This window comes from Equus quagga, chromosome 7 (assembly GCF_021613505.1).
Source record: "Equus quagga isolate Etosha38 chromosome 7, UCLA_HA_Equagga_1.0, whole genome shotgun sequence".
NCBI lineage: Eukaryota > Metazoa > Chordata > Mammalia > Perissodactyla > Equidae > Equus > Equus quagga.
The window spans coordinates 1,609,261-1,633,475 of NC_060273.1; the positions used below are offsets into that span (position 1 = coordinate 1,609,261).

At 64.2% G+C, this 24,215-nt stretch overlaps 5 protein-coding genes across 10 annotated transcripts; 2 read left to right on the forward strand and 3 right to left on the reverse strand.

Moving 5' to 3' along the window:
- Positions 1-9: 9 nt before the first annotated feature.
- On the reverse strand, positions 10-1,326 carry MRPS34 (mitochondrial ribosomal protein S34). The gene is made up of 3 exons (XM_046667093.1): positions 957-1,326; positions 784-826; positions 10-694 (listed from the first exon to the last, which is right to left on the reverse strand). Exons 1-3 carry the CDS (start codon positions 1,275-1,277, stop codon positions 402-404), a joined length of 657 nt encoding a protein of 218 aa, XP_046523049.1. The 5' UTR covers positions 1,278-1,326; the 3' UTR covers positions 10-401.
- Positions 1,327-1,349: 23 nt separating this feature from the next.
- Positions 1,350-4,951, forward strand: EME2 (essential meiotic structure-specific endonuclease subunit 2). 3 transcript variants are annotated; one of them, XM_046667088.1, is made up of 8 exons: positions 1,360-1,635; positions 1,977-2,113; positions 2,494-2,586; positions 3,379-3,470; positions 3,663-3,756; positions 3,934-4,049; positions 4,201-4,390; positions 4,475-4,951. In XM_046667088.1, exons 1-8 carry the CDS (start codon positions 1,401-1,403, stop codon positions 4,643-4,645), a joined length of 1,128 nt encoding a protein of 375 aa, XP_046523044.1. In that variant the 5' UTR covers positions 1,360-1,400; the 3' UTR covers positions 4,646-4,951. The 3 variants fall into 3 exon arrangements, with proteins under 3 accessions (XP_046523046.1, XP_046523045.1, XP_046523044.1); XM_046667089.1 differs by lacking the exon at positions 2,494-2,586 and having other exon boundaries at positions 1,357-1,635; XM_046667090.1 differs by lacking the exons at positions 3,663-3,756; positions 3,934-4,049 and having other exon boundaries at positions 1,350-1,635; positions 2,470-2,586.
- A 153-nt stretch (positions 4,952-5,104) lies between these two features.
- On the reverse strand, positions 5,105-11,390 carry SPSB3 (splA/ryanodine receptor domain and SOCS box containing 3). 4 transcript variants are annotated; one of them, XM_046667085.1, is made up of 7 exons: positions 11,111-11,390; positions 9,651-9,788; positions 6,761-6,938; positions 6,465-6,652; positions 6,286-6,388; positions 6,081-6,206; positions 5,105-5,868 (listed from the first exon to the last, which is right to left on the reverse strand). In XM_046667085.1, exons 2-7 carry the CDS (start codon positions 9,774-9,776, stop codon positions 5,528-5,530), a joined length of 1,062 nt encoding a protein of 353 aa, XP_046523041.1. In that variant the 5' UTR covers positions 9,777-9,788; positions 11,111-11,390; the 3' UTR covers positions 5,105-5,527. The 4 variants fall into 4 exon arrangements, with proteins under 4 accessions (XP_046523041.1, XP_046523042.1, XP_046523039.1 ...); XM_046667086.1 differs by lacking the exon at positions 11,111-11,390 and adding an exon at positions 10,916-10,937; XM_046667083.1 differs by lacking the exon at positions 11,111-11,390 and adding an exon at positions 9,939-10,399.
- Positions 11,391-11,510: 120 nt separating this feature from the next.
- NUBP2 (NUBP iron-sulfur cluster assembly factor 2, cytosolic) lies at positions 11,511-17,452 on the forward strand. The gene is made up of 7 exons (XM_046667091.1): positions 11,511-11,662; positions 14,422-14,540; positions 14,687-14,885; positions 15,615-15,769; positions 15,870-15,980; positions 16,128-16,197; positions 16,777-17,452. The coding sequence occupies exons 1-7, from the start codon at positions 11,647-11,649 to the stop codon at positions 16,920-16,922; spliced, it is 816 nt and encodes a 271-aa protein (XP_046523047.1). The 5' UTR covers positions 11,511-11,646; the 3' UTR covers positions 16,923-17,452.
- Positions 17,453-18,552: 1,100 nt separating this feature from the next.
- IGFALS (insulin like growth factor binding protein acid labile subunit) lies at positions 18,553-22,883 on the reverse strand. The gene is made up of 2 exons (XM_046665581.1): positions 21,681-22,883; positions 18,553-20,531 (listed from the first exon to the last, which is right to left on the reverse strand). The coding sequence occupies exons 1-2, from the start codon at positions 21,838-21,840 to the stop codon at positions 18,730-18,732; spliced, it is 1,962 nt and encodes a 653-aa protein (XP_046521537.1). The 5' UTR covers positions 21,841-22,883; the 3' UTR covers positions 18,553-18,729.
- Between the last annotated feature and the right edge of the window lie 1,332 nt (positions 22,884-24,215).

Genomic DNA, 24,215 nt, shown 5'->3' on the forward strand with positions numbered 1-24,215 from the left:
ACCCAGGGCTACTTCATTTGCTTTTATTCGCGTTCACAGCTTCTGCCTGGATCCTGGCAGAGGCAAGATGTAATGCGGAAGGGGAGGCCGCCTGGAAGTGACAGGTGCCAGCGCGGGGCCTCCACACCTGCTGGCCCCGCTGCTTCCAGCTTTGCCCCAGCGGCCGCCTCCCGCGTGGCCCCCTCGGTCCGAACTGAGTGTTGGGTCAGCAGAGACAGAGGCCAGATGCAGAGTCTGGCCTGACCCCTTGCCACCAAAACGCAGAGCCTCAGAACAAGCCCCTGGGAGGTCGGGTCCAAGCTCCCGAGGGGCTGATGTAGGCATCGTCCAAAGACATTTTCTTTCATCAAAAAGGGTGCCTGCCGCTCACACCCTTCAGGCAGCCTCCCGGTTCGGGCACTTCAGACGGGGGTGCCCTTGGCCTTTCTCTTCGCCTTCTGTTTCGCAGGGTAGTCCCAGGGACCAATGCCTGCCCTCTCCAGATTCAGCATAGGCTCCTCGGTGCTGCTGTCCCCGTTTTTCTGTCGCTCTGCTAGGATCATGGCCCGGAGGAGGGGCGGGTAGGGCACAGAGCGCGGAGTGTCCTCGGGCACCGGCGTGAAAGCCGTGAAGGCGGCCTCCTCGTGCTTGGGCACCAGCCGCCAGTCGTGGTACATGACCTGCTCGATCTCCCGAGCCTCGCTCTCCGTCCTTCCTGGGGAAAGAAGGCCGGGCGGGGTTCACCGCACACACTCGCGGGACGGTCTGTGGCCAGCAGCCCCCACCTGGTCTCCCACGCCTTACCCTTGAAGGTCAGGATGCCCCAGGCCTTCCCGTGGTCCAAGTTCTGCAAAGCAAGTGGGGAGGGAATCAGCTCAGAGAGCTCGCTCGCCCCCAGCTCAGCGGCCGGAGACCCCCAGCCCAGAGCCGCGCGCGGGGGAGGTGGCGGCGCCCGCGGGGCGGAGACGGGGCTGCACCTGCGCCGTGTAGTCGGGCCGCACGCGCGTGAGGCGCCAGTAGCACGGCTCGTCGTGCTGCCACAGCCAGGACTTGCGCGTGACCAGGCGGCCCAGGCCGAAGAGCGGCAGGCGGCCGAGCAGCTGCAGGAGGCGGCTCTCGCGGCGCGCGTCGCTCCAGGCCCGCGCGGGCAGCCGGCGGCCCGAGGGCGGCCGCGTCAGCGTCTCGTAGTCCAGGGCGTAGCGCTGCGAGTCGCGCGGCCGCTCCCGCTGCTCGCGCAGGGCCCGCACGCGCCGGGCCAGCTCGGCGATCAGCCGCGGCCGCACCTTCTTCCGCGCCATGGCCGCGCCCGCCGCCGCGCTCCGGCCGGAAGCCGCCGCCAGCCCCGCCCGCCGCCGGAAGCGCCCGGTGTCCCCGACAAGGCGTCCGGCGCGACCGGAAGCGGCGGAGAGGCCGGGCTGGCCATGGCGAGGGTCGGGCCCGGGAGAGCCAGGGGCTCGCGCCGGGGCCGGGGCCAGCGGCGGCCCCCGACCTGGGAGATCTCGGACTCGGACGCCGAGGGCCCCGCCGGCTCGGAAGCCGACTCGGAGGCCGCCGCGAGGGCCCGGGCCCCGGCGGAGGAGCGCGGGGCGGCCCAGGCGCTGCGGCTGCTGCGGCCCGAGCAGGCCGTGCGGCGCCTGGTGGTGCGCGTGGACCCAGGTGCCAGGGCCGAGGGGAGCCCCGGGCCGAGGCGGGGGCGGGGCCTGGGGGGCGCCGGAGCCCGGGCCGTGCTCACTGCGCGCTTGTCCGGCCCGACTGCGGGTGGGGCTGCCGTCGAGGCCGCAGTTGGCCCGGAATCGGCGCCCCTTCCCGCCTGGGGAGCTGGCTTAAGAGACAGACTCGGCCATGTGGCCCGATCTGCACCCTGGGAGCCGGTGTGTTTGTTAATCAGGGTGTTTGTACCGCGCCGGCCAAGCTGTGGGTTTGCTGTCTCCCCCTCCCCACCAGTGTCTTCACGTAGGGGGAGGAAGGAGTGACAGTTGTCTCTCCCGCCATCCCAGCCATCCTGGAAGATGCTGGCGCCGACATCCTGATGGAGGCCCTGGGCACCCTGGGCTGTGAGTACCAAGTGGAGCCCCAGTGCCCGGCCCGGAGCCTCAGATGGTGCAGAGTGAAGCCAGACCCTTGCCCCCGCAGTGTGAGTATCCCGGGTTACTGCCACCAGCAGCCCCATGTTCTGGGTTTAGAGTGCAGCCTGGGTTCGTGTTTTCTGTCTGTGGTTTCACACGAGGCATTGGTCCTGAAAGACAGCAGCTGTGGGGGGGTGTGTTCTCCAGACCAGTAAGCTAGGAACGGGGAACACTGAGCTGGTGACACCCAAGTGGCTCTGCTGGTACGCTGCAGGGCTGGGGTCCAGAGCCTGAACTCAGCTGCACCCTGGGCTGGTCTTGGAGTCAGAACACTGGGCTTCTGTAGCGCAGTCCTGATGGAGCCTCAAAGCTGCTGGGGTGCCCAGACGGAGGCCCTGGAGCATGCGGGGCTGGGGGTGGGCAGCCGTGCCCCTGGATGTCCCCACAGGTGCCTCCTGAGGTGTGGGCTGCAGATGAGCAGGACCTCCTGCTGCTGCTGGAGCCCGAGGAGTTTCTGCAGGGTGTCGTCCAGCTGACCCAGGTACTCACATGGGGGCAGTAGAACTTCTCCACAAATCGTGAGCAGCTGGGTCCCCGGCCACACGCACTCTTTGCCAGTCCATGCTCAAGGAGGGAGGGGCGGGAGAGGGCATGCGGCGGGCTGGGGCACCTCTGTGGTCAGCAACCACCAGATGTTCTGGGTGAGATGGGGAAAGCCAGCTGGGCTCTTGGCCTGGGAGCAGAGGGGAGCCACTGTTGCTTCTAGAAGCCAGAAGCCAGAATGAGGAGGGTCCTCTGAAAAGCTGAGTCAGAACTCAGAGGTGATAAACTGGTGAAGCTGTGGACTAGGGCTGCGGGTTGCGGTCCACTTGTGACAGCTGACAACACAGCCTCCACCTGGCTGGAGGAGAAATGGGGACTGCTCAGCTGATGATGCCACCAGAGTGGCATTAGCTTAGACCTTCTGCCGGATCCTAGTGTCTCAGGCTCAGCATCTATGGAGCACTTGATGTATGGCAGGCAAATGCCAGGCTAGGGGCAGAGGCGGACCAGGAATGGGGGTGGTTCTCAGTCCAGCTCTTCTAGGAGCCTGGGACCTGCCCATCAGCTTTCGTGGGTTGTCTGTCCCCTTAGCTTTACAGGATGCACAAAGCTGGTTTTTAAAGAGAGCTGGCTGGGCAGAGGGAGTCCACTCCAGTCTCCTCCCAGAACCACTGGGTCATTCTTGGCCTCGTTCCTCTTCTCTCTGGAAACTGGTGGTGGCCTGGCGGCCTGTGGCCCCCGCCTGCCACAGCCCAGAACAACACGCATAGTAACCCTTCTTGGCTTGCAGATCTGTGGCCCAACCTGCTCAGTGCCCTGGGTCCCTCCTGAGAGCCATGCCTGCCCCCACCTGGCTGTCATCGGGCTGGACGCCTACCTGTGGTACTGGTCCCCTAACACCCTTAGCAGGCCTCACTGGGAAGGGGGAGTTCGGGGGAAAGGTAAGGGTGGCTTTGAAGACTGCTGTGACAGCTAGCCACCTCCTCCGGGTGGGCTCTAGGGGAAGCAGGAAAACTCAAGGAGGGTGGGACCGACAGGGTGTGGGGAGCTGGAGGGACAGTCATCTCTGCTCAGGTCCCGCCAGCCCAGCACCCAGGAGATGCGGCAACCAAAGAATCCAGCGGTGGCCTGTGCTGAGCTGGCAGTCAGGTGGCCCGAGGTGGAGGAGGTGAGGCTGGTTGGGTTGGGTAAAGTGGTTGGCCTTGACCCAGGCGCTTGGGCTGCTCTCTAAGGCCCAGCAGGGGCTGGGGTTGGTCCCAGGGTCACACACAGGGTTGGTCTCAGCTGGGTGTCCCCCAGGGGAGCTCTCCTCTGAGCCACACCCACAGGCAGGTCTCCTCCTCAGGCCCTGGTGCTCCTACAGCTCTGGGCGAACCTGGACGTGCTGCTGGTGGCCTCCTGGCAGGAGCTGAGTCAGCACGTGTGTGCCTTCACCAAGGCCCTCGCCCAGCGCCCCTTCCGGTGCGTGACCCCCACCCTGGCTGGTGGCTGCAGTGGGAGCGGGGACAGGAGTACGGAAGGCCTCTAAGAACAGAGAGGGCTGAGAGGTTTGCTGAGCTGGGGGGCTGGGTGCGCAGAAGGGACACCTCCCTACAACCGTGCCCATTTGCAGGCAGCACCGGGAGTCCCAAGCCTTCTCCTTCTGCGTGGCAGGGCGCTGGGCCGCAGGCGAGCAAGTAGCAAGAGATGGCACAGGGCTGCGGGGGGCCTGGCGGCGGCAGATTACACAGTTCAACCGGGTCAGCCCGGCCGTGGCCGAGGCTGTCGTCTCCGCCTTCCCCTCCCCTCGCCTTCTGCAGCAGGTGGGTCCCCAGCCCACTCCCAGCCCCCAGGTATGGAGGCCAGGTCCTCCAGGCCTGCCCTGTTCATCCTCGTGCCTGTCTTAGGCATATGCAGCTTGCAGCACGGAGCAGGAGCGCCTGGCCCTCCTGGCGGACCTCCCCGTGGAGGCGGGCGAGGGTGTGCGGCCCCGGAGGGTGGGGCCTGACCTTTCGCGCCGCATCTACCTCTTCTTGACTACCACTGACCCTGACCTCCTGCTGGACCTGGGCTCCTGACAACGCCTCCCGCTGGACAGAACACAACCCACCCTGGGGACTGACCCAAAACCAGGAGGCACCAGGGGAGGGGAGCAGGGAAAGCTCTTGGATAACGGATGAGCAGAAGAGGCAATTCTCACCAGGAAACACCAAACCAGCTGGAGAGTCTGGAGAATGTGGGGTGGGGTTCGTGTACCCTGGGCTCTGTACACATTAGCCGTGAGACTGGTGGCCAACTGGGACGGTCAGGAAGGGCTGGGGAGTGCCCAAGGTCCTCACTGGGGGGATAAACGCTGGTCACCTGGAGACTTGGGGGTGGCACCTTCAGAGAGAAGCAGTAAGACGAAGTCTCGAAAGAGAGAAGAGAACAAGGCCATCTCCTCTCAAAGGTGTTGCGACACAACCAGACCCGACGGGAGAAAAGCCAGGGCACCTGTGCGCCCGGGAGGGGCTGCTTTAACTCTACTGCCACGTGGGTGCCAGACGCAAACCGAGTTTATTACCGTCACTTCAGTCTCGGAGGGAGGAACGGCAGCTGACAACATGCAAAGCAAGTTAAGAAAGACCCGAGGCTGCCAGCGACGGAAAAGCTGGCCTCCGGCGAGGCCGTCCTCCTCCGCGGCAGCGCACAGCCTCTGGGCCCAGCTGCCCGGGCCCGCAGTCTGAGTCCCCAAGAGCCAGAGCGCCGTGCCCAGGAGGCCCTGCACCTGTCCCAGGAAGCAGATGGACTGGACAGCCTTGGTCTCTGGGTCACAGGGCCTGTCCCAGCCTCGGCGGCAGAGGAACAGCGGAGACAGCTCAGCTCCACTCCTCCCTCTCCTGTTGCCTGGAGGCAGGGGCCGAGACGACTCTGCCCGGCTCTGGCTGTGGCTGCGGAAGGCAGTTTCCACGGAAGATAAGTTAGGTCCGTCGACAGCGCTTCCTCTGGCAGCGCCGGGTCTCAGGGCTGCTGGGACCGGCCGAGGCCTTGGGCGACGGTGCCGGGGACTTGCGGCGGCCACAGCTCATGCTCAGGACCCAGCCCAGCTTGTGGTGCAGCACCTGCTTGAGGCCAGGTGGCAGTGGCAGGCCCTCGAGCGTGTCCCCCGAGTCGGGCCGCAGCTGGCGCAGGCGGTAGCAGCACAGGTACTGCAGGGAGGTGATGCTGGCGCACGAGCGGATCACCTTCATGCTGCTCTTGGCCGCCGTCGAGCACACCATCGGGTAGAACTTCTTATTCTGCAGCTTGGTGGCCGCCACCCCTAAAGAAGGGGCACATCCTCCTAAGGTAACTGAGGACGCCAGGATTCCCACCGGCCCTTGTGCTGTCCCACCCACTGGGGACCCTGGGACCTCAAGCCTCTGCGAGGACAGCCCTTCAGAAGCCTCGGGGTGCTCAGCCCGGGCCCCATGTGCACTTCCCTCGGGGCCTCGGCAGCAGGTGTGCGTCTCCATGGGCCGCGGGTGCCCTCACCTATGCACTTCCTGTTCTTGAAGAAGGTCAGCGTGCCATGCCAGGTGTCCAGGTGCACCCCGATGATGGAGCCCTGGCCAAACCTTGAGGAGAAGCTCGTCTTGTTGCCCTTGTGGTGGAGGAGGCCTGGGGGCAGCAGGCTCAGGGTGAGCCCTCCTGCCTCAGGGCCCTGCCCAGCCCTGCCTGCCCTCGGGGCCCCACGCACCCGTGTAGGAGAGGCCCCAGCTGTCCTCGTCCCTGCCGAGCAGGCTGCAGAACGTGTGGTGGTACTTGTCCAGGTCCACGTCTGACGTCCCAATGCCCACCATCTGGGAACAACAGGCGGGCAGAGGGGGCCCGGGGCTAGGGCGCCCAGCAGCTCCCCCCACCCAGCTGGCCACTTACCATGTCGGTGCCGTAGACGGGTGAGGTCATCTTGATCTCCCAGAAGTGCTGGCCCTCCCCCAGCTCCTTGGTGCCCCGGATGGCTGCCGTGCCACAGCTGTACTCCATGTGGAAATTGACCTTCCGATTGTCGCAGCTCAGCAGAGTGGCCGAGGACTTATTCAGGTCGTCCCAGACCCAGTCGAAATCTGTGGGAGCCACAGGCCCAGGCTAGGGCAGCCTCGGAGCCCTGCCGGGCCTCCCCACCCGGCCCAGGAGCTCCCCACCAGCCCAGGCGGCCTGCGCCAGGTGCTCACACTCATCCTCCTCCCCACAGCGGCAGTCCTTGCCCCGGTGCGCTGCGTGCAGGCTGCTGCAGAAGGAGGCCTCACTCTGACTGTCACAGTCGCAGAAGGACTCCCCAGTGACAGGCACCGCGCTGGGGATGGACGGCGGCAGGGATGAGTACTCGGGGTCTGAGTCTGAGTCACTGTGCTGGGAGAAAAGGGCAGTCTGTTCCCCCAGCTGGCCCTGTCCCTACCGCCTGCCCCGAGCCCACCAAAGGCCAACAGTGGACGTCTCTGATGCCCCAGGGAGGGATCCAGAGGACCGGCCTCAAAGGGCTTCCCTGGGGCCCAAGTGCACAGCCAGCCCACCTTTCCACAGTGACCCTGGACACCTCCTCCTGGCACAGGAACTGGGGAACCTCCTTCCCAAAGGCCTACGGCCCCACTGGCCTCCTGGGAACGGGCGCAAGGGCTTAACCCCATTTCTGCACAGCAAAGAGGGCCCTGGAGGCCCAGCCACTAATGAGCCACCAGGTGGGGCTGCATGCTCAGCCATCCCGTCTCCAGGCGGCTTCCTGATCATGAATACGCTACAGCCCCACTGTGGAGGCTTGAGGCAGGGGCGTCCTGTGGCAGAGGCCAGTCTTGACCCAATGAAGGGGTCAACAGCTGTCCTGGGCAGTGGCCCCCTTGTTGTCCATGCAAGGGGTGGCTCTTAACCTGTCACCAAGCCCTGACAAGCCCAGCGCTTCAGGCTTTTGACACAGGAAACCATTCAGTGGGGACCCAGCCATCTGACGAGGGGGCTGGGTTATGGCACCTGACCCAAGCCCAGCAGCCAGACGCCCACGCTGAGATGGCCAGGATCTGGTGACCAGCTGACCCACAGCCCTCCCTGGAGGCCAGCCAGGGATGTGCCCTGGGCACCTAGTCATTCCTGCTCTGAAGCCACACAGGCTCCTCCAGACATGCGCCTTGGCTCTGGACCCAAGGCTAACCCGCAAGGGGCTGGGGTTTCACTGCCCGGGGGCCAGAGGGTGCAGACAGCCACTGCGGCTCGGCCCCCACCCTCTTTCCCTCGGTCTCTGGGTGCTCCTCTTGCCTCCCTGAAATGCCCTCTGCAGACCTGGGGCAGATCCTGCTGCCCTGAGAATAAGGCCCACCCCCACCAGACCCCTGCCCAGGCCCCCTTCCGCCTTCCGCCCCGCCACCTGTCATGTCCACAGACCCCAGGGAAAAGGGCCCTTTGCCCCTGGATGGTGGCTTTCAGACATCACTCCAAAGAGGCATGGCCAGCCCCTCACTGCACGTGCGTCCTCTTCCTTCTCACCGCGCCCCCCCTCACGTTGCCCTTCGTCCTCTCCAGCTACCCCCTCCCCCTAGAACAGACGCTCCTTGGGAAGGGGAAGGGCCTGGACCTCCCTTCTTCCCTGTCACACCAAGGCCCACGCAGAAGCTCCAGGAGTCCGCGGGAGAGCCTGAGCTAAGGGAGCGAGGAGATGGAGCCCCAGTGAGAGACAGACACCAGACAGGAGACGCAGCAGGCTGAAAGCCCCCCGCCAGCATGGAACAGTGGGCCCCCCAAAGCCACGGCAGGCCCACTGCTAGCCACAGGCAACACCTTCCCACTGAGGCAGGAGCCAGGGGCACAGAGCTGACCACCACAGGCCCCGAGGTCAAGCTGGGTGGCAACCAGCACGCCAACCCCCGGGACAGGGCACACCCAGCCTCGCTGCAAGCCTTAAGGAGAGCGTGACGGCAGAAGAGACAGGTGGGTGTGCTCACCCTTCAAAGGTGTCCAGGGTCACATGCCTGCCCGCCCCGCCCACACACACAAGTACTTCAGGCCCATTAAGTGACGAGACAAGCTGTGAGCGTGTGTCAGACACTGTGTCCCGGCCCCACGATGCCTCTTGCATCCCACAGCAATGAGCCAGCAACGCAAGCACAGACACAGGAGCACAGACTGCTCCAGGCCTCGGGTCAGTGGGAACTGGAGGAGGGGCAGGAACACTGGCCTGAGCAGGGGGGTCAGGAGGCCCCAGGAACAGGTCCAGGACGCTGCCAGTCCAGAGCTACAGCCCCCAGGCTGGCAGTTCCGCAGAGCTCAGCTACCCTTGAGGGAGGAGAGGCACCCCCCTATCCCCACCCAAGACACTCGGCTAAGCCAGGGTGACAACACTAGGTGGCTGTGACAGAGCAGAGCCAAGTCACCCAAGCATCACCCCTGCAGGGAGCAGCGGGGTGACTCAGGAGAGAGCCAACTTCCCCCCCCAGTCTAAGAGATTCAGAAGCCAACTGAGAGCCGCCCCCGACAGGCACAGAAGCCATACCCCATCCTGCCCCGCAGGGCTCAGGCTCTGGCTCAAAGCTCTCAGGACATCAGGCAACCGGCAAGGGACAGATAGCTGAGCTGCTCTTCCCACTGCCTCCATGCTGCTGGGTATCCCAGAGCTCAGGAGTCGCTGAGACGGGGAAGGCACAGGAACTTTGGGCTTCAAGAATCAAAGTTCTTTAACATGTAAATACACGAACATAGAGCACATATTTGTGCAGGCAGAGGAACAGCCAGAAAGATGCACAGTGGGTTAACAACTACTTTTGGCAACTGGTTGGGCAAATAGAATGGGGACGTTTTTGTTGAACGAACTGACCAAAGAATCAACTGCCACCCTCTTCAGAGGAAAGAGCAGAGACAACCGTGCTGTGTGTCCTGAGGTCCTGTCACCCCGGGGCACGTGGGCCCCGAACCAGGGTGAAGAGCCTGTGAGCAGGACGTGCACAGGACAGTGGGCTCGGGGCTGGCGCCTCCTCTGCCCTCAGCAGCATCTTTCTGTCTCACTCCCTGTCCAGGCAACGCCTGCCTCGGGTGTCCCCGCACCTTAGTCCAGCCACGTCCGCCTCACTCACTGGGACCTACCTGCCCATCAGAGTCGTAGCCCCAGCTGGCGGTCCCGGCCAGAGCCATGGGCCGGGCGTCTGTGTCTCGGCGCGCTGCACTCAGCACAAAATGCCATGCTCTGCTGCTCCGGGGGCGCCTGGCCATGGCCGACAGAAACTGGAAGAAAACAGGGTGTGAGCAAAGGAAGGCTCGCAGCACAGCGGAGGGTCTCCCCGCAAGCCCGCACTCTGCCCCCGGCCGGCTGTGCCAGACCCACAAAGGTGAGGCCAAACCAGGTCCCAGGGACCTCTCTTCATAAACTTGTACCTCACACCAGGGTGCGAGCACCTGGAGGAGAACCAGGTAGAGCGTGTGCAACGCCATCCAGACATCCATGACTCTCCGGCCCGGTCTCGGTCCCTCTCCCAGCTCAGTCTCCCGAACCCAGCTGTTTTGCCTGTCCCGCAGCCATCTCAAAACGCCCCTGGCTCCTCCTCCATTGTCGAGTTTGACAAATGGCATCTCCAGCCTCCCAGTTCCTCATGCCAGGCACGCGGCAGTCATCCCGACAGCTTCCTCCTTCCCACCGCTGCCTCACGCTCCCGCACCCGCCACGCCACCTCCAAAACATGTCCTGAACCCATCTCTCCATCCCCACTGCCACCACGCCCTCCCCCCTACACAACTCTCTTCGCTCTGGCTCCTCCCACTTCACTCCCGACCGCCAAGCTTTTCCAAACACAAATGCTAACAACTTAAACAAATCTTAGAAGTCCTCAGGGCTTGCCATTGTTCTTATGATAAAATGCAGAGTCCTCCAAGCCTACCGAGTTCTCCTGCGCCCTTTGCCCGGAACGGCCTTCCCCACCCCTCTGTGGCTCTTAGCTCCCACATGCGACTTATAGTGACATGTGCGTTTCTACGATCCTCTCCCGCCTGGCTCCCCCCTGGACTGAACCCCCAGGAGGGCAGGCGCTGCCCCGGTGAGGCCCCGCCAGGCTCGCAGGCCAGCGCGCCAGGGAGGGAACGCAGCGCAGCTTTCGAGGGACGGCAGCGCGCGCCTGCGGACCCAGTTCCCCTCCCGCCGGCAGCGCGGCCACCCCGCTCCCTCACCGCCCGGCCCGGCCGCAGCCACCGCAGGCGGTGCGCGCGGAAGGAGCGGCCCCGAGACGGGCCCCGCCCCGGAGCCGTGCAGCGCGCCCCCAGACCCCGGAGCAGCGGGGCATTTCGAAACGGGCCTCGTACTAATGCCCGTTTCGAGCGCTGCTGCGGGAGTTCCTCCGGGCGCAGCGCGGTAGGCCTACCGCTGCGGGGCAGCCGCCGCCCACTGCCCGCTCGGCCTGCAGCGCCGCCGCCGAGCCCAGGCCCTCCCGGCGCCGCCGCCCGCGGGCACAAAGGCGCGGCCGGGCCCCACCGCCCGCAGCTCCCGCAAGGAGCGGCCGTCCCGAGCCGGGCGACGGTGGGGCCCGGGAGGCGCGGACGCGCCCCGCCGCGCTCACCTGCAGCCGCTCCGCCGCCGCCGCGCTGCGCCGGGCCGGCCGTGACCTACTTTCCGCTCCCGAACGAGACGTAAACAATCCCCGCCCCGCGGCCCGCCCCCCGCGCCGCAGTGGCTCCGCCGCGCAGGCGGGCGCGCCCGCTCGGGCCTTCGGCGGGGGCGGCCATGCCGCACAAGCCTCTTGCCGAGAGGCTGCTGGCCCTGTCAGTCCTGACTCGACGTCCCCATTGGTCGATCTCAAGCGCCCGGAGACAAGGCCCGCGCGGCCACTGGACTCGGGGCAGGAAGGGAGGCGGCCCCATAGTCAGGCATTGATACGGAAGTGGGTCCGTCTCCGGTACGCCGTCCGCGCCGGAATCTGCGTGCACCCCCACGTGCGAACTGATTGGTTGAGGGAAGCGCGAGTGGCCTATCAAGAGGGGTCAGTGGGCGGGCTCGCGCTGCTCATTGGTCCGAAGGCTCTTCACTCTGGCCTGAAGGCGGGGGGGGGGGGTCGCCGGAGGAAGTGGACGGAAGCCGCGCGGCGCCGCGGGAGGGATGGAGGCGGCCGCGGGTGAGTGTGCGGGACCCGTGGGCAGCGTCGGGTCCGTGCAGCCGAGGGGAGCGGAAAGGGGTCGGCCGGCAGCCGCTGGTCCGGGCTCTGGGCTTTTAGCAGGTCGTCCTCTTAACGATTGCGTTACGGCCGCAGAGGTGCCGTGTGGGTGTGCACGACGCCTTCAGGGGCGAGTCCGCGGTGATGACAGCGCCGCGCGTGCATGTGCCACGCAGGGGACCGTCGTCCGTGTCTGCAGATAACACAGACCAGTTTTTGATGTGAAAAGCAGAAATACTGCCCCGTTTTATGCCGTGGGTTTTTGATTTGGTGGCCTGGTGATCCGGAAGCTTTGAATCTTAGATTTTAAACAGGACTTCAAAAGAAGTCGTAAGTGCTGAGTTTTAAAGAGAAGAAACTAGGACTTCACACGCCTCTAATTCTCTGTGGAAGTAGTATTCTAGCTTTCTCAGCCTTAGTACTTAGAAACACGGAAGTGTGTGGAACGGAATACACGCAAGTAGGTGTGATCGGATTTGCACAGGTGAGCCAGAATAGGTTCCATAGGTAGTGGTTGGGCACGTTACCTTCTAAAAGACGTGTGTCTGGTATCTTGGGCACCAAGCTTTTAGACCGCTTTACTCATCCATCAGTTTATAAATGTAACACTGGAGAAAAACATCTGAAACGGCTTGTTATGATAAGGCCAGACTTACTGCAAAGTGTGAAGATTATCTTCTAGATTGATCCAGGCTTCTTTTTTAACTAGGGTTGAAAAAATGCACATTAAAAACTCAAAAGGCTGGGGCCGGAGGGGTGGTGCAGCGGTTAAGTTCCAACGTTCCACTTCTCTGGCCCCGGGTTCACGGGTTTGGATCCCAGGTGCGAACATGGCACCACTTGGCTAGCCATGCTGGGATAGGTATCCCATATATAAAGTAGAGGAAGATGGGCACGGATGTTGGCTCAGGCTCAGTCTTCCTCAAAAAAAAAAAAATTAAAAAAACCTCAGAAGGCCTAATGGGGTATGCAGAAAAAAGCCAAAACACAAGACCTCCCTGTGCCCAGAGGCTTTCCAGAGAGATTCTTTGTATACAAAAATTTACCTGTTTGTCTAGTGTATCAAATAATAGCTGTTGGGCGGACTTAGTAAGGAGGCTGTCAGGGGCTTGTCTGTGAATGGGGCCTGAGGTCCTTCTGTGGGCAGCTACTGCTTTCCTTTGCCCCTTCCAGCACAGTCTCCCACGGTAGGCACTGGGTAAATACGTCATTGCTCATCTACTCATAAACTTTGTCACTTTACTTAAGAGTGAAAGGTTCTCGTGATTGACCCCTAAGGATTGCTGTGTGAGAAGTTCACTGCTCCTTCCAGTTACCTGAGCACATCAGGGTCCTTTTTGATGCTCAAGCAGATAAAATTCCCCACTCCTACCAGTGGGGAAAGCAAGTTGTCACTGCTGGGAGATTGGCTGCACAGAACCGCACTAACAGCAGAGGAGAAATCAGGATCCACAGTGGCTTGCTCTTTCCGGTCACCCTGCCCCTCCCCCCCACAGAAGTGAAATTGACTCCTAGCTAGCTTTTGGTAGTAAAGCAATGCAAGTAACAACCTTCTAAGTTGCGGCAGGGGTGACCTCGAGCCCAGATGTCAGGGGCTTGGTGTTTGCTGGCAGAGATCTGGATGGGGAGTGTGCCCTTTCCTCGTCACCTTACGAGATCTCCCAGCCCCGACTGCTGGAAGGAGGCCTGGGAGGAGCACTGTAACGAATTTGTGACAAGGACCTGCCTGAAAGCCAGGGCGGGTGCCCTCCGAGTTCTCCCTAGGGAGGCCTTGGAGGCCTAGCAAGACCAAGAGGTGGGTCAGGAGGAGGGACAGCATTTATGTGTCGTTTGCTGAGCTTCTCCCGAGGGCCTGGGTGTGTGGCGAGGGTGCTGGAGAGAGCAGCTTGTTGGAGCCCAGTGGGAATGGGGATGGTGAGGCCCCCAGGGCGCTGAGGCAGGAACCTGGGGGTATGAGGCTGAGGGCTGTGTGTATGCAGATGGCACCCCTGTGGGGTGGCAGTGATTGAGATGGTGAATATTTACTCGGTGTCAATTCGGGCTCATTGGAAGGAAGAGGAGCTGGGGCAGAATGGCTGGCGGCCACAGGGATCCAGAGTTGCTGGGCCCGAGGCCTGCCTGAGGAGCGTGCATCCCGTGGCTGCCCTTTTGTACTTGGGGCTTCTTAAGGCCCGGCCAACACAAGAGCAGGCCTTGAGGTAGCCAGGTGATGCTGGGTCCCCAGAGCTGTAAGTGTCCCTCCTGAGAACTAGAGCCCAGGGCTGCCTTGAGTCCTCTTCTGACCCCAGGGGAGCAGGCTGGGAGCCCACAGATCAGACATGGGTCCTAGGAGCAGGGGTAGGAGCTCCCCCGGCACGGACATACCACCAGGCTGTGACGATGTTCATCTGCGCCCATTTCCCATTGGAGTCAGCTGGGAGCTGGCAGTCTCTGGGTCGTTTCACCCATGTGCCTGCCAGCTCACAGGTGTGCAGTCACACATGTGCACACTAGAAAGAGGAGTGGTTTGGGGGCATTGCCTGCCCTAGCAGCCCCACTTCAGATGGGAGCGGGGGCAGCAGCTTTGGAGGAACCAGCAGGTCAGCGGTCAGTGGGGTGAAGGGCAGGTCTCAGGACTCAAATGTGGGAGGTGCTTGGTGACCCTGTGGGGAGTGAGCAGTGAAGAGCATCTGGTGTGAAAGGCCCTCCCTGCTCACCTCCCCTCTTATCCTCCTGACCAGAGCCTGGAAACTTGGCCGGCGTCCGGCACATCATCCTCGTCCTCTCAGGAAAGGGGGGTGTTGGGAAAAGCACCATCTCCACGGAGCTGGCCCTGGCCCTGCGCCACGCGGGCAAAAAGGTGCGACCCTCCCTCTTTCCCCTCCTGAGCCACCCCTGCCCCTTGGGGGTGGACACACAGGGCAGCCGGCTGGTTTCTTCCTGCTTGACGGTGTCCCTGCCTTGGGAGGCCCCTATACACCATGTGCATGTCCTGCCTCCCTGCAGGTGGGGATCCTCGACGTGGACCTGTGTGGCCCCAGCATCCCCCGCATGCTCCGGGCACAGGGCAGGGCTGTGCACCAGTGTGACAGTGGCTGGGTGCCTGTCTTTGTGGACCAGGAGCAGAGCATCTCCCTCATGTCCGTGGGCTTCCTCCTGGAGAAGCCGGACGAGGCCGTGGTGTGGAGAGGCCCCAAGAAGAACGGTAATGACCGGGCAGGGGACAGCCTCTTCCCGCGGCCCCCTCCATGTTCAGTTAAAAAGCTGCGTGGGAGCCAGGCCAGCTCTCCTCCCGCCCCGGCCTCCCCACACAGCATGGCCCTCGGGTAAAGCTGGAGCCTCTTCACTTCTAAGCCACTGTCCGCGGCTCCCATGAGCAGTCAGCGCATGCGCGTCCAGCTACCGCGTCCCCACCCCTGGGGCAGACAGGGCTGGGCTGCTCAGACAGGAGGCCACCCATGCTGTGGCGGATGCTGTGGGGGCGCCGAGGCTGGCCTCGGTGCCCTTGCACCAGCAGGTGGCATTAAGCCCGTCTAACTGGCAGTGCGAGGCCACCAGTGGCGAGCAGCAGGCTGGGGTGGGGTCTTCAGCACGTGCCAATGGGTGTCCCACCGCAGGTGCCATCTCTCGGCCAAGAGTGCTGGAGGTGCTCAGCCACTCCTGAGAAGGCCACAGCTCACCGTCCTCGGCTAAGGCCTGAGCAGGAGTCTGCAGGGGTGGAGGGGGCCCAGCAGCTGGGGAGAAAGGAGTGCTCCTTGGGGCAGGGATGGCCGCCCTGCTGCGCCACCTGCTCCTCCCGTGCTGGCTGTCCTGCTGGCTGTCCTGCTGTCAGCCGGCCCCGGGGCCTGTGGAGCTGGCTCTGTGCCTGGAGGCTGGTGGAGGCACTGGGCTCAGGGAGCCCCTCACAGGCCCCGGCCTCCCTGGATCTTTGCAGCGCTGATAAAGCAGTTTGTGTCTGACGTGGCCTGGGGACAGCTGGACTACCTGGTTGTGGACACACCCCCAGGGACCTCTGATGAGCACATGGCCACTGTGGACGCCCTGCGCCCCTATAGCCCCCTGGGGGCCCTCGTGGTCACCACACCACAGGTACTGCACCCTGGGGACGCTTTTCCCTGCTCTTCACACTCATCTTGGCTGAGTTTCCGGGATGCCCACTGGCCAGTCTCGTGTCTTTGCCGGCCTTCAGGCGGTGTCCGTGGGGGACGTGAGGCGGGAGCTGACCTTCTGTAGGAAGACGGGCTTGCGGGTGGTCGGGCTCGTGGAGAACATGAGCGGCTTCGTCTGCCCGCACTGCGCGGTGAGTCGTGGGGAGGTGCTGGGCGGATTGCCAGCCTGGGGTGGGGCGGGGCGTGGGTGACTGGGGGCAAGGATGCTGCCATCCCTGGCCCAGCCCCTCAAGTGTGGAGAGCGAGTCCTGGAGGGACTCCATGCCTCTGTGTCCTAGGAGTGCACCAACGTCTTCTCCAGGGGAGGTGGCGAGGAGCTGGCCAGACATGCTGGAGTCCCCTTCCTAGGTGAGCAGTCAGGGCCACCCCCTCGGGCCTCTGCCCTGGGTGGGCTGACCTGCCTGTGCCCCCAACACCTGAGAGAGAGAAAGATGGCAGAGCCAGTTCCTCTCGTCTGCCTCGAGCTGTGGGTTTCAGCTCATCTCTGAGAAGTTGGTTACCACTAACCAGCCGGAGAGAGCTGCCCTGTTAGGGGAACGCTGGCCCCACCCCAGGCTTTGAGGGGCCCCCACAGCTGAAACAGCTGCTGGGACCCTGGAGGAGCAGAGGGGCGGCTGTGGCTCCGGGAGCGCCTCTGTCAGGGGGCACCGGTGGTCCCTGCCGGCTTGTCTCCAGTGCTCGTCCTGCACCGTCTCCAGCGGGCAGAGCGCGGGAGTGGGGTGCTGCACCTGCTGGGCCGGCTGCCGGCCTTCGAGGTGGAAATGGAGCCCGAGCACCTTCCACGCCTCAGCGGGAGCGCCAGCGGGGTGTCCACTGGATGCAAGCAGTGCCGACAGGCTCCTGAGTGGCAGTGGACATGCCCTCCTGGCCCGGACCTCCTCTCACCGCCTCACCCCTTCCCCGGCCCCTCCCCTCCGGTCTTCACAGGCTCTGTGCCCCTGGACCCCGAGCTCACAAGGAGCCTGGAGGAGGGCCGAGACTTCATCCGGGAGTTCCCCAAGAGCCCTGCGTTTCCCGCCCTCTCCTCCATAGCCCAGAAGATTCTAAACGAGACGCCTGCTCAGCTCCCCTGACCAAGGCGGCCTTGAGCACCTCCTCCTGGCCACGTGGGTTTTAGCTCACGCACTCGAGCAGGGGTCCTGGGCGCAGTTCCCAGGACCCACAGAGGCTGGCCCTTGGCTGTCACATGCTCGCGTCTCCCTGCTGGGGCCCTGCCCTCAGAGACATTTCCGGTGCTTGTGCAGCATCTTGGCATCAGAGCTGCTAACCGTGAGTGGCTCTGCCAGGTTGGCCTGGGGGCCCAGGGGACATTGTGGGGTCCAGGTGCCGTGGCCTGAGCCCTCTGGTGACATCACATTCACTCTTCACATCTCAGTATCCACACGCCCGACAGGCGGACAGGCTGCCCTTCCCAGCTGTCCCCACATTGTTCACACAGCTGGTGTGTCTGCAGGCTTGCCGGGCCACTGCTGTCCTCAGTGGCCCTGGGTTCTCAGCAGCCTGTGAGTCTGCAAGAGATCATGGTGACAGAGGGGAACACCCTGTGAGGTGCTACACTTGTAACTTCAGAGGAACTCACAATTAAACAGGTCTTACCACCCTGCTTACGAGTCTGATGTTTCTAGATCTTTCCGCCCTGGCCCCGCCTCTCTGCCGCAGTGGCTGCATCCTAGAGCAGGCAGCGTTCACTCCCTGAGTCCGGGGGCTGGGCCAGTAGTGCCGTTGTCAACAGGCCTCCACAGACTCGGGCAGGCCTATCCTTGTGCTGAGTCAGGTAGGAGTTTGTGGAGGAATTTGTGATGGCGAAGAAACGGGTGAGTGGGGACGCTTGGCCCCCAGAGCCAAGTGCCCACCACGTCCCTCCACAGTGTGGAGACCTGGCAGAGCCAAGCGCAAAGAGGATGCGTCTGGAACGCAGTGAGAGTCCCGGGGCTCTGTGCTTGCCTGCACCCTCTCAGCAGGCCAGGAGGGAAAGCGGTTCCAGGAAGCAGACTGGTGGTGCTGTGTGCCCTCCTTTCCAAGGGGAGAGGTTGGGCTGTCAGCAGAGCCAGTGGTCCAGGATGCAGCCTCAGGTAGCACTCCCCGGGGGAAGGTGGGAAGAGTGATGGCTGCGCCACAGACGGAGGTTTCCTGGAAGGGGGGTGGGTGGGGCTGTGCCGAGGCGGTGGCGTGCGGCAGGGGGCCGTTGAGGGGTTTGGATGGGAACACATGATCCTGGGGAGTGAGGCTCGGCCCCACTCTGGGCCCAGTCGGGCCTCCACCGCTAACTACTGGTCCTCTCGGAGCAGCGGCCACCGTAGCTTGGCTCTGGCTTCCGATGACCAGGCTGCCTCTGAGGACACTGCCCAAAGAGGAGGGCCAGGACCAGGACAATGAGGTTCTGGAAGGACCTGAGTAAGTGCCCGCCACTCCTCAGGTCAGGGCTGGTGTCCCAGGAGGGCCCAGGGGTCGGGGGACGTGGAGAGAGTCCAGGCACAGGAAGGGGAGGAACTGCGAAGGGCACGCAGCATGGAGGGCATGGCGGGGTGGACCGCAGCAAGACGGGGCCAGCGCTTCCCTCCCCTCCCCCGAGTGTTATCCCTGTGGTCGCACGTTGTGTTTATTAGACTGCTTTAATTGATGACAGATGGGGAGGGCTGTGCCCGCCCGCCCACCCCCCACCGTCCTGGTCAGGTCCTCAGGGACCAGGCTGGTGCCCACAGGTCCTGAGCCTGCACCAACAAAGCCCCAGAACTGTGTGTCCCCTGGAGGAGGGACCCCAGCAAGTGTGCAGTATGGGGCCTGGCCCCCGAAAGCTGAGGGGCCATGTGCCCGCAGGCTCCGGCGATGCTGAGGGCCCGTTCTGACCCCAGGGCGGTGTCCAGCCGGGCAAGCCTCAGGTCAGCAGTGAGCAAAGTGGGCCTCGCTGATGTCCCGCAGATCAAGGCCCAACACGCCAGGAGGGCTGGCACAGGTGATGTTGTTGTAGTTGTACACGGCGGGCTGGCAGTCATCCCCCTCTACCACGGCCTGGACGAAGCGTGGCACGACGGTGGGGTGCTGCAGGGCGAAGGCCCTCAGGGCCTGGAGGGGGCAGCTGCAGTCCCAGGGGTTGCCCTCGAGCCACAGGCGCTCCAGGCTAGGGGGCTGCGGCACGAAGGTCCGTAGGGAGTTGTTCCTGAGGCTGAGGTAATGCAGCCGCCCCAGCTGCGAGAGGACCCCCTCGGGCAGGGCCTCCAGGTGGTTGTGCGACACGTCCAGCCAGAAGGCGCGCTGCAGGGGCCCCAGGGCATCCGCCGACAGTGCCGACAGCCGGTTGCGGGCGAGGAGCAGGTACTCCAGCTTGCCGAGGCCGTGGAAGAGCCGGCCGGGCAGGTGCGTGAGCTGGTTGGAGGTGAGGTCCAGCTCGAGGAGCTCCCCGAGCCCCCACAGGCTCTGCTCCTCCACGGCCACGATGCCGCTGTCCTTGAGGAAGAGCCGGCGCAGCCCCGAGAGGCCGGCGAAGGCGTGCGGGCGGAGGCGGCCCAGGCAGCTGCCCTCCAGGTGCAGACTGTGCAGCTTGCCCAGGCCCTGGAACACCTGCTCTGGAAGGTTCCGCAGACAGTTGCCAGAGAGGTTCATGACAGCCACGTTGAAGAGGCCGAGGAAGGCGCCCGGCCTGACCTCCTGGATCTGGTTGTTGTTGAGTGTGAGCACCTCCAGCTGGCCCAGGCCCTCGAAGGCCTTCTCCGGCAGCTGCCGGATGCGGTTGTGGCCGAGCTGCAGCTCCTCCAGGAAGTGCAGGTCCTTGAAGGTCCGGGGCCGCAGGCCGGCGATGGCGTTGTGCGACAGGCGCAGCACGTGCAGGCCCAGCAGGCCCGGGAAGGTGTCCTCCAGGAGGCTGCCCACCCGGTTGTGCGACAGGTCCAGCCAGCGCAGCGCCTTCATGCCCAGGAAGGCGCCGGGGGCCACGGCGGCGATGAGGTTGTGGTCCAGGTAGAGCTTCTGGAGCTTGGGCAGCTTGACGAAGACGTTGGCCTTGACGCTCCTCAGGGCATTCCTGCTCAGGTCCAGCTCCCGCAGCTCGGCAAGGCCGCAGAAGAGCGCGGGCTGCAGGTAGGCCAGCTTGTTGCCTGCCAGTACCAGCTCCCGGAGGTTGGCCAGGCCCTGGAAGGCCGTGTCGGGGAGCACGGCCAGACTGTTCCAGCCGAGGTTGAGGTTCCAGAGGTTGCTCAGACCCTGGAAGAGGCCCTCGTCCACCCTGCTGAGGAGGTTGTTGTTGAGGCCGAGCGAGGCCAGGCCCGGCGTGTGCAGGAAGGTGCGGGCCGCCAGGCTGCGCAGCTGGTTCCGCTCCAGGTGCAGGTGGTACAGGTTCTGCAGGCCCAGCAGTGCCTGGGGCTCCAGGCCGGCCAGCCAGCTGCCCTGCAGGTTGAGAAAGCCCAGGCCTGAGAGGTTCTGGAAGGCCGCCGCGGGGACAGAGGAGAAGTTGTTGCCATCCAGCCACAGGGCCCTCGTGCCAGCTGGGATGCCATCCGGCAGCCGCGTGAGGTTCCGGGAGCTGCAGAAGACGCCCAGCTCGTCCGTGTAGTCATCGTGGCCACAGGTGCAGACGGCCGGGCACTGCAGGCCCTCAGCGTCCCCCGGTCCTCCGGGCTCTGCGGCCTCCAGGCCACAGGGGCCCCGTGCCGCCCAGGAGACCAGCAGCACCGCCAGGGCCAGGCCTCCTGTGGGAGAGGGGTGTGGGGGGGTGGCACTGAGGGCGGATGTGAGACCTGGAGCCTGCCAGGCCTCAGCCCACACCCGGGGCCACCGTGGAGCTTAGCCCCGGACGCAGCCCGTGCCTGCAAGAGGGGTGCTGTTGACCAGCCTGGAGAAAGGGCCGAGCTGACAGTCGCAGTCAGCCCACTCAAATAGGACATCTTCTGGCTCAAAACGGACTGTCCTTTCCACCCCGCAGGACCGATGGGGTGGCAATGCCTGTTCCAGAGAAAACTGAGGGAGGCGCACCTGGCGATTAGGCCATGTGGCTGTCCGTGTCCCCAGGGTGGACACTTGAGCTGGGCCAGGCTGCCAGGCGAGCCTGGAGGAAGACGTAAGTGAGGGAATGAACGTCTGGAGTGGGCCTGGGTGGGTACGTACTCAGAGCCCATGGGGGCTGGACAGTGAGCTGGGCACCCACTGCCCCGATTAGGCCCTCAGATTAGGGGGCACTCACCCGCCAGCTCCCTGGCATCGGCAGGCTGCACCCAGGGACTTGGCTCAGAAATCCCAGCACTGGGGTGGGGAAAGGAACACACAGGCCTCGGGGACACGAGACCCTAGACCATTGACCCACCAGGGGTCAGGCTGTGCCTCAGGACAAAGGGCACCAGGCTCCCCAGCAACAATGTCCCAAAACCTCCGCTGGGCACTGGCTGCCCACCGCATCAGGCCCGTCCCTGCTCTGGGAGAGCGCAGGATCCTGGGGTGGGGGCACAGGCAGTGCCGGAGGGTGCCTCACAGCCTGCTGGGTGGGGCGAGGCCTCTTGAGGGGACAGGGGAGCAGGCCCTGGCCCAGCAGAGCGTCCAGGGTGAGGCCCCGGGGGAGAGGTGTGAGGAGACGCCCGCCCTGCCTTCTCCTCGCCCTTCCTCCCTGCGCTCCCATCCTGGGCCCTTGGGAAGGAGAGGAGGCGAGAAGAAGTAGTGGAGAGCCTCTGGGGCTAGGTGCAGCTGTGGCCCCCAAAACCCCAGCAGCGATATCCTCCCAATGGGCTCTCAGAGTCCCCCAGCCCACCCCTTGCTGAGCCTCCCCTGGGGGCTGCCCCTTCCCCAGCAGGCTTGGGCACAGGGTTGGCCACCCCCAGAGCCACTGGCCAGAGCACTCAGGGCCTCACCTCTCCTCAGGGCCATCCCGCGTGCAGAGCAGGCCGCAGGCAGGCAGCGAGCAGGGTGCGTCTGCCGGGGCCGGCTGCTCCTGCCCTCTGGATTTCTCCACCGCTGGGGCAGCCAGCGTCCTGTCACCGGCCAGCCCAGATCTGCTGGCCCGGGCTCCATTAACCCCCTCGTGCCGGGTGGCCAGCATCAGCACCAAGGGCCTGTGGTGCAGACAGCCTGGGAGAAGCTGGGGGGCTGCTTGTGCCCTGAAGCCGCCGTCTGGTTCCATGGGGGGCCGTGGTGCAGCTCTGAGGGCCAAGGGTCCTGTCCCCCACCCCCTGTCCTCCTGATCCCACCCCCATCTCCCTGCAGGACTGGGCTGGGCAGAGCTGGGGCAGCAGGCAGGTGAGAGCCAGGGTGTCCCTGGGGCAGCCTGTGAGAGGCTGGTGCTCAGGACAGGTTGAGGGATCCAGGAGAGGAGGCCCCTGTGCTCGGCTGGCCGTCTGCCCATGGGTGGGGGCCCTGGGACAGCTCCTGGGGTCCTCGCACGCAGCCAAAGGCCATGTGGGGGTTAAGCAAGAGCCACCATATTTCCCAGTGGGCCTGCCCCTCTGCCTTGGCACGGTGACCACCCCTCTCCCCCTCCCCATTTCCTGACAGTCTGGGCGGGGTCCCACTCAGGCTCCCCAGGGCTTCTCCTGTGACCTCAGGGTGAGCTGGTGTCTGGCCCTGCCCCTCCCCCGGCCTCTCTTCTAGGAACACCTGGCAGGGCCCCGGCGGCCCTGTGTTTGTCTCCCTGGCGCCGCCCTCCCAGGGAGAAGGTGGGGGATGGCCTGGCTCAGGGCCCCCATACTGTCCTCCAGGGCTCCTGTGGGGGTACGGCCACCCTGTTCTGTGCACAGGCCACTGGGACTGTGCCCAGGGCCTTGCCTGGCCTGAGGTCAGCCCCGGGTCAGGCAGGGAAGAAGGCTACCAGCTGGAGTGGCCTCGAGTGAGGGTAGCCCGGTGCACCCTCGTCCCCCAGCCCCTGGCTCTGCTCTTCCTGCTCCGACTACGTCCCCTCCAGGAGCTGGCAGGTGCAGTGCGGCCCTCCAGCGCTCCCCTCCCTCCTCTCCCCAGGACCCGTCCTCTGGCTGTCAGCTGTGCCTGCCCCCTAGTCCCTCTGCTCTGCCTGGGGCGGTGGGCTTGTGCTCAAGAGGGACTGGGAGGGGCTGGAAGGGGCAACACCAGGTCTGGGGAGGGCGAGGCTCCTTGAGGGTTGGGGGACTCTCAAAGGGAGAAGGCAGGGCTGCGTCCCGGGGGCGTGGACGGTGGGGAGGGGAAGCAGGAAGGTGGGCCGGTGCTGGCCGCACCCCCTCCCCTCCCCCAAGGGGTCCAAAAGCTCTGCCCTGGCTGTCTGTGGCCTGGCCACTTGCTGGGCCCAGGAGAGGCTAGGGGCCCGGCCATGGAGACCCCTCTGGCGCTCCCGGGCCTGAGGCATTGTGGGAGGGAGGCAGCTTTATCTCTATCCCTTTATTGAGCTTTGATTTTTTCCCAGGTCATTTCTCAGCTTCTCTTCTGAGAAATTATAGATCCACAGGGAGAAAGTCCACACCCAGAAAATTACACAGTAAACATACATTTACACAGTAGAAAGTGTGGACTCAGCAAGAGCTCCGGCGCCAGCCAGGCCTCTTCTCCAGAAAGTTCCCCGCATGGAGGGCCCTCTCTGCCTGACTGGAGGCCGTGAGGGCTGAGGTGGGAGCACGAGCACGCGGACTGGGACGGGAGAGTTGGCATCTGGGGTTCATGTCTGGGCGGGAGGACAGGAGACTTCCTGTGAATCCCAGTGGAGCTTGCGGGGGGACCCGCATCAGGATTTGGGCCACGGGCCTGGGTATTCTCAAACCTTTCTTGATCTTACAATAACGTCAGTGTGCAGCCTGCTCAGTTCTAGAAAGAATGCCTCTGTCCCTGCCCCCGGGCCGCCTCTGGTCCCTGCTCCCCCAGAGGGGCCTGTCCTGAGTCGCAAGCTGCTCACTGCCCGGACCCCTCCTCCTGGGTGACCGCCCGAGGGTCTCCCCGAGGACTCTGGTGTAGTTCGCCTGTTTAGATCTTCACGTAAGCGGGGGCTCACAGCAGCACTCCATCTGGCTGCTTGTGTGATGTGTGATTCAGCCAAGTCCTAGATGCAGTCAGAAATGTCACGGGATGTGCTCATCCATCTGCTGCTGACAGACACTGAGTTCACTTCCTGCTGCTATGTGAGCCTTTGGGTCCGGGTCTCCTGGGGCACTGGTGCGTGCCTTCTGTTGGTCCTAAATAGAATCACTGGGACCAGGGTGTGTGTCTTCTTGGCAGGTGAGGCCAACCCTCCCTGAGTGTCAGGGGGTCACTCCCTCCTGGGGCCAATGGGGGTGCCCTTGATGCCACAGCCCACCCTTTCTCCTCTTGCCCCCCAGTGGGAGTGGCCAGTGGCTTTTGCTGTTCCAAGTTTCCTCAGTCACCAATGCGACAGCGGCTTTCAGAGACTCGCTGGCCAGTGGGTCGTCCTGCCTGGTGAAATGCATCTAAGT

Bases quoted from the DNA above. Each gene is read 5' to 3' on its own strand.
- MRPS34 (XM_046667093.1), bottom strand. From the start codon at position 1,277: ATGGCGCGGAAGAAGGTGCGGCCGCGGCTGATCGCCGAGCTGGCCCGG. The intron at 827-956 runs GTGCAGCCCCGT...CTTGCTTTGCAG, and splicing joins GGCCCGACTACACGGCGCAG to AACTTGGACCACGGGAAGGC. The intron at 695-783 runs GTAAGGCGTGGG...TTCTTTCCCCAG, and splicing joins GGGCATCCTGACCTTCAAGG to GAAGGACGGAGAGCGAGGCT.
- EME2 (XM_046667088.1), top strand. From the start codon at position 1,401: ATGGCGAGGGTCGGGCCCGGGAGAGCCAGGGGCTCGCGCCGGGGCCGG. The intron at 1,636-1,976 runs GTGCCAGGGCCG...CCGCCATCCCAG, and splicing joins GGTGGTGCGCGTGGACCCAG to CCATCCTGGAAGATGCTGGC. The intron at 3,471-3,662 runs GTACTGGTCCCC...ATCTCTGCTCAG, and splicing joins GGGCTGGACGCCTACCTGTG to GTCCCGCCAGCCCAGCACCC.
- IGFALS (XM_046665581.1), bottom strand. From the start codon at position 21,840: ATGGAGCCCGGGCCAGCAGATCTGGGCTGGCCGGTGACAGGACGCTGG. The intron at 20,532-21,680 runs GTGAGGCCCTGA...CCTCTCCCACAG, and splicing joins CGGGATGGCCCTGAGGAGAG to GAGGCCTGGCCCTGGCGGTG.
- SPSB3 (XM_046667083.1), bottom strand. From the start codon at position 10,133: ATGCCATTTGTCAAACTCGACAATGGAGGAGGAGCCAGGGGCGTTTTG. The intron at 6,939-9,650 runs GTAGGTCCCAGT...CTTTTCTCCCAG, and splicing joins GCTACGACTCTGATGGGCAG to CACAGTGACTCAGACTCAGA. The intron at 5,869-6,080 runs GTGAGGGCACCC...CCCCTTCTTTAG, and splicing joins CAAGAACAGGAAGTGCATAG to GGGTGGCGGCCACCAAGCTG.
- NUBP2 (XM_046667091.1), top strand. The intron at 14,886-15,614 runs GTAATGACCGGG...GGATCTTTGCAG, and splicing joins GAGAGGCCCCAAGAAGAACG to CGCTGATAAAGCAGTTTGTG. The intron at 15,981-16,127 runs GTGAGTCGTGGG...TCTGTGTCCTAG, and splicing joins TCGTCTGCCCGCACTGCGCG to GAGTGCACCAACGTCTTCTC.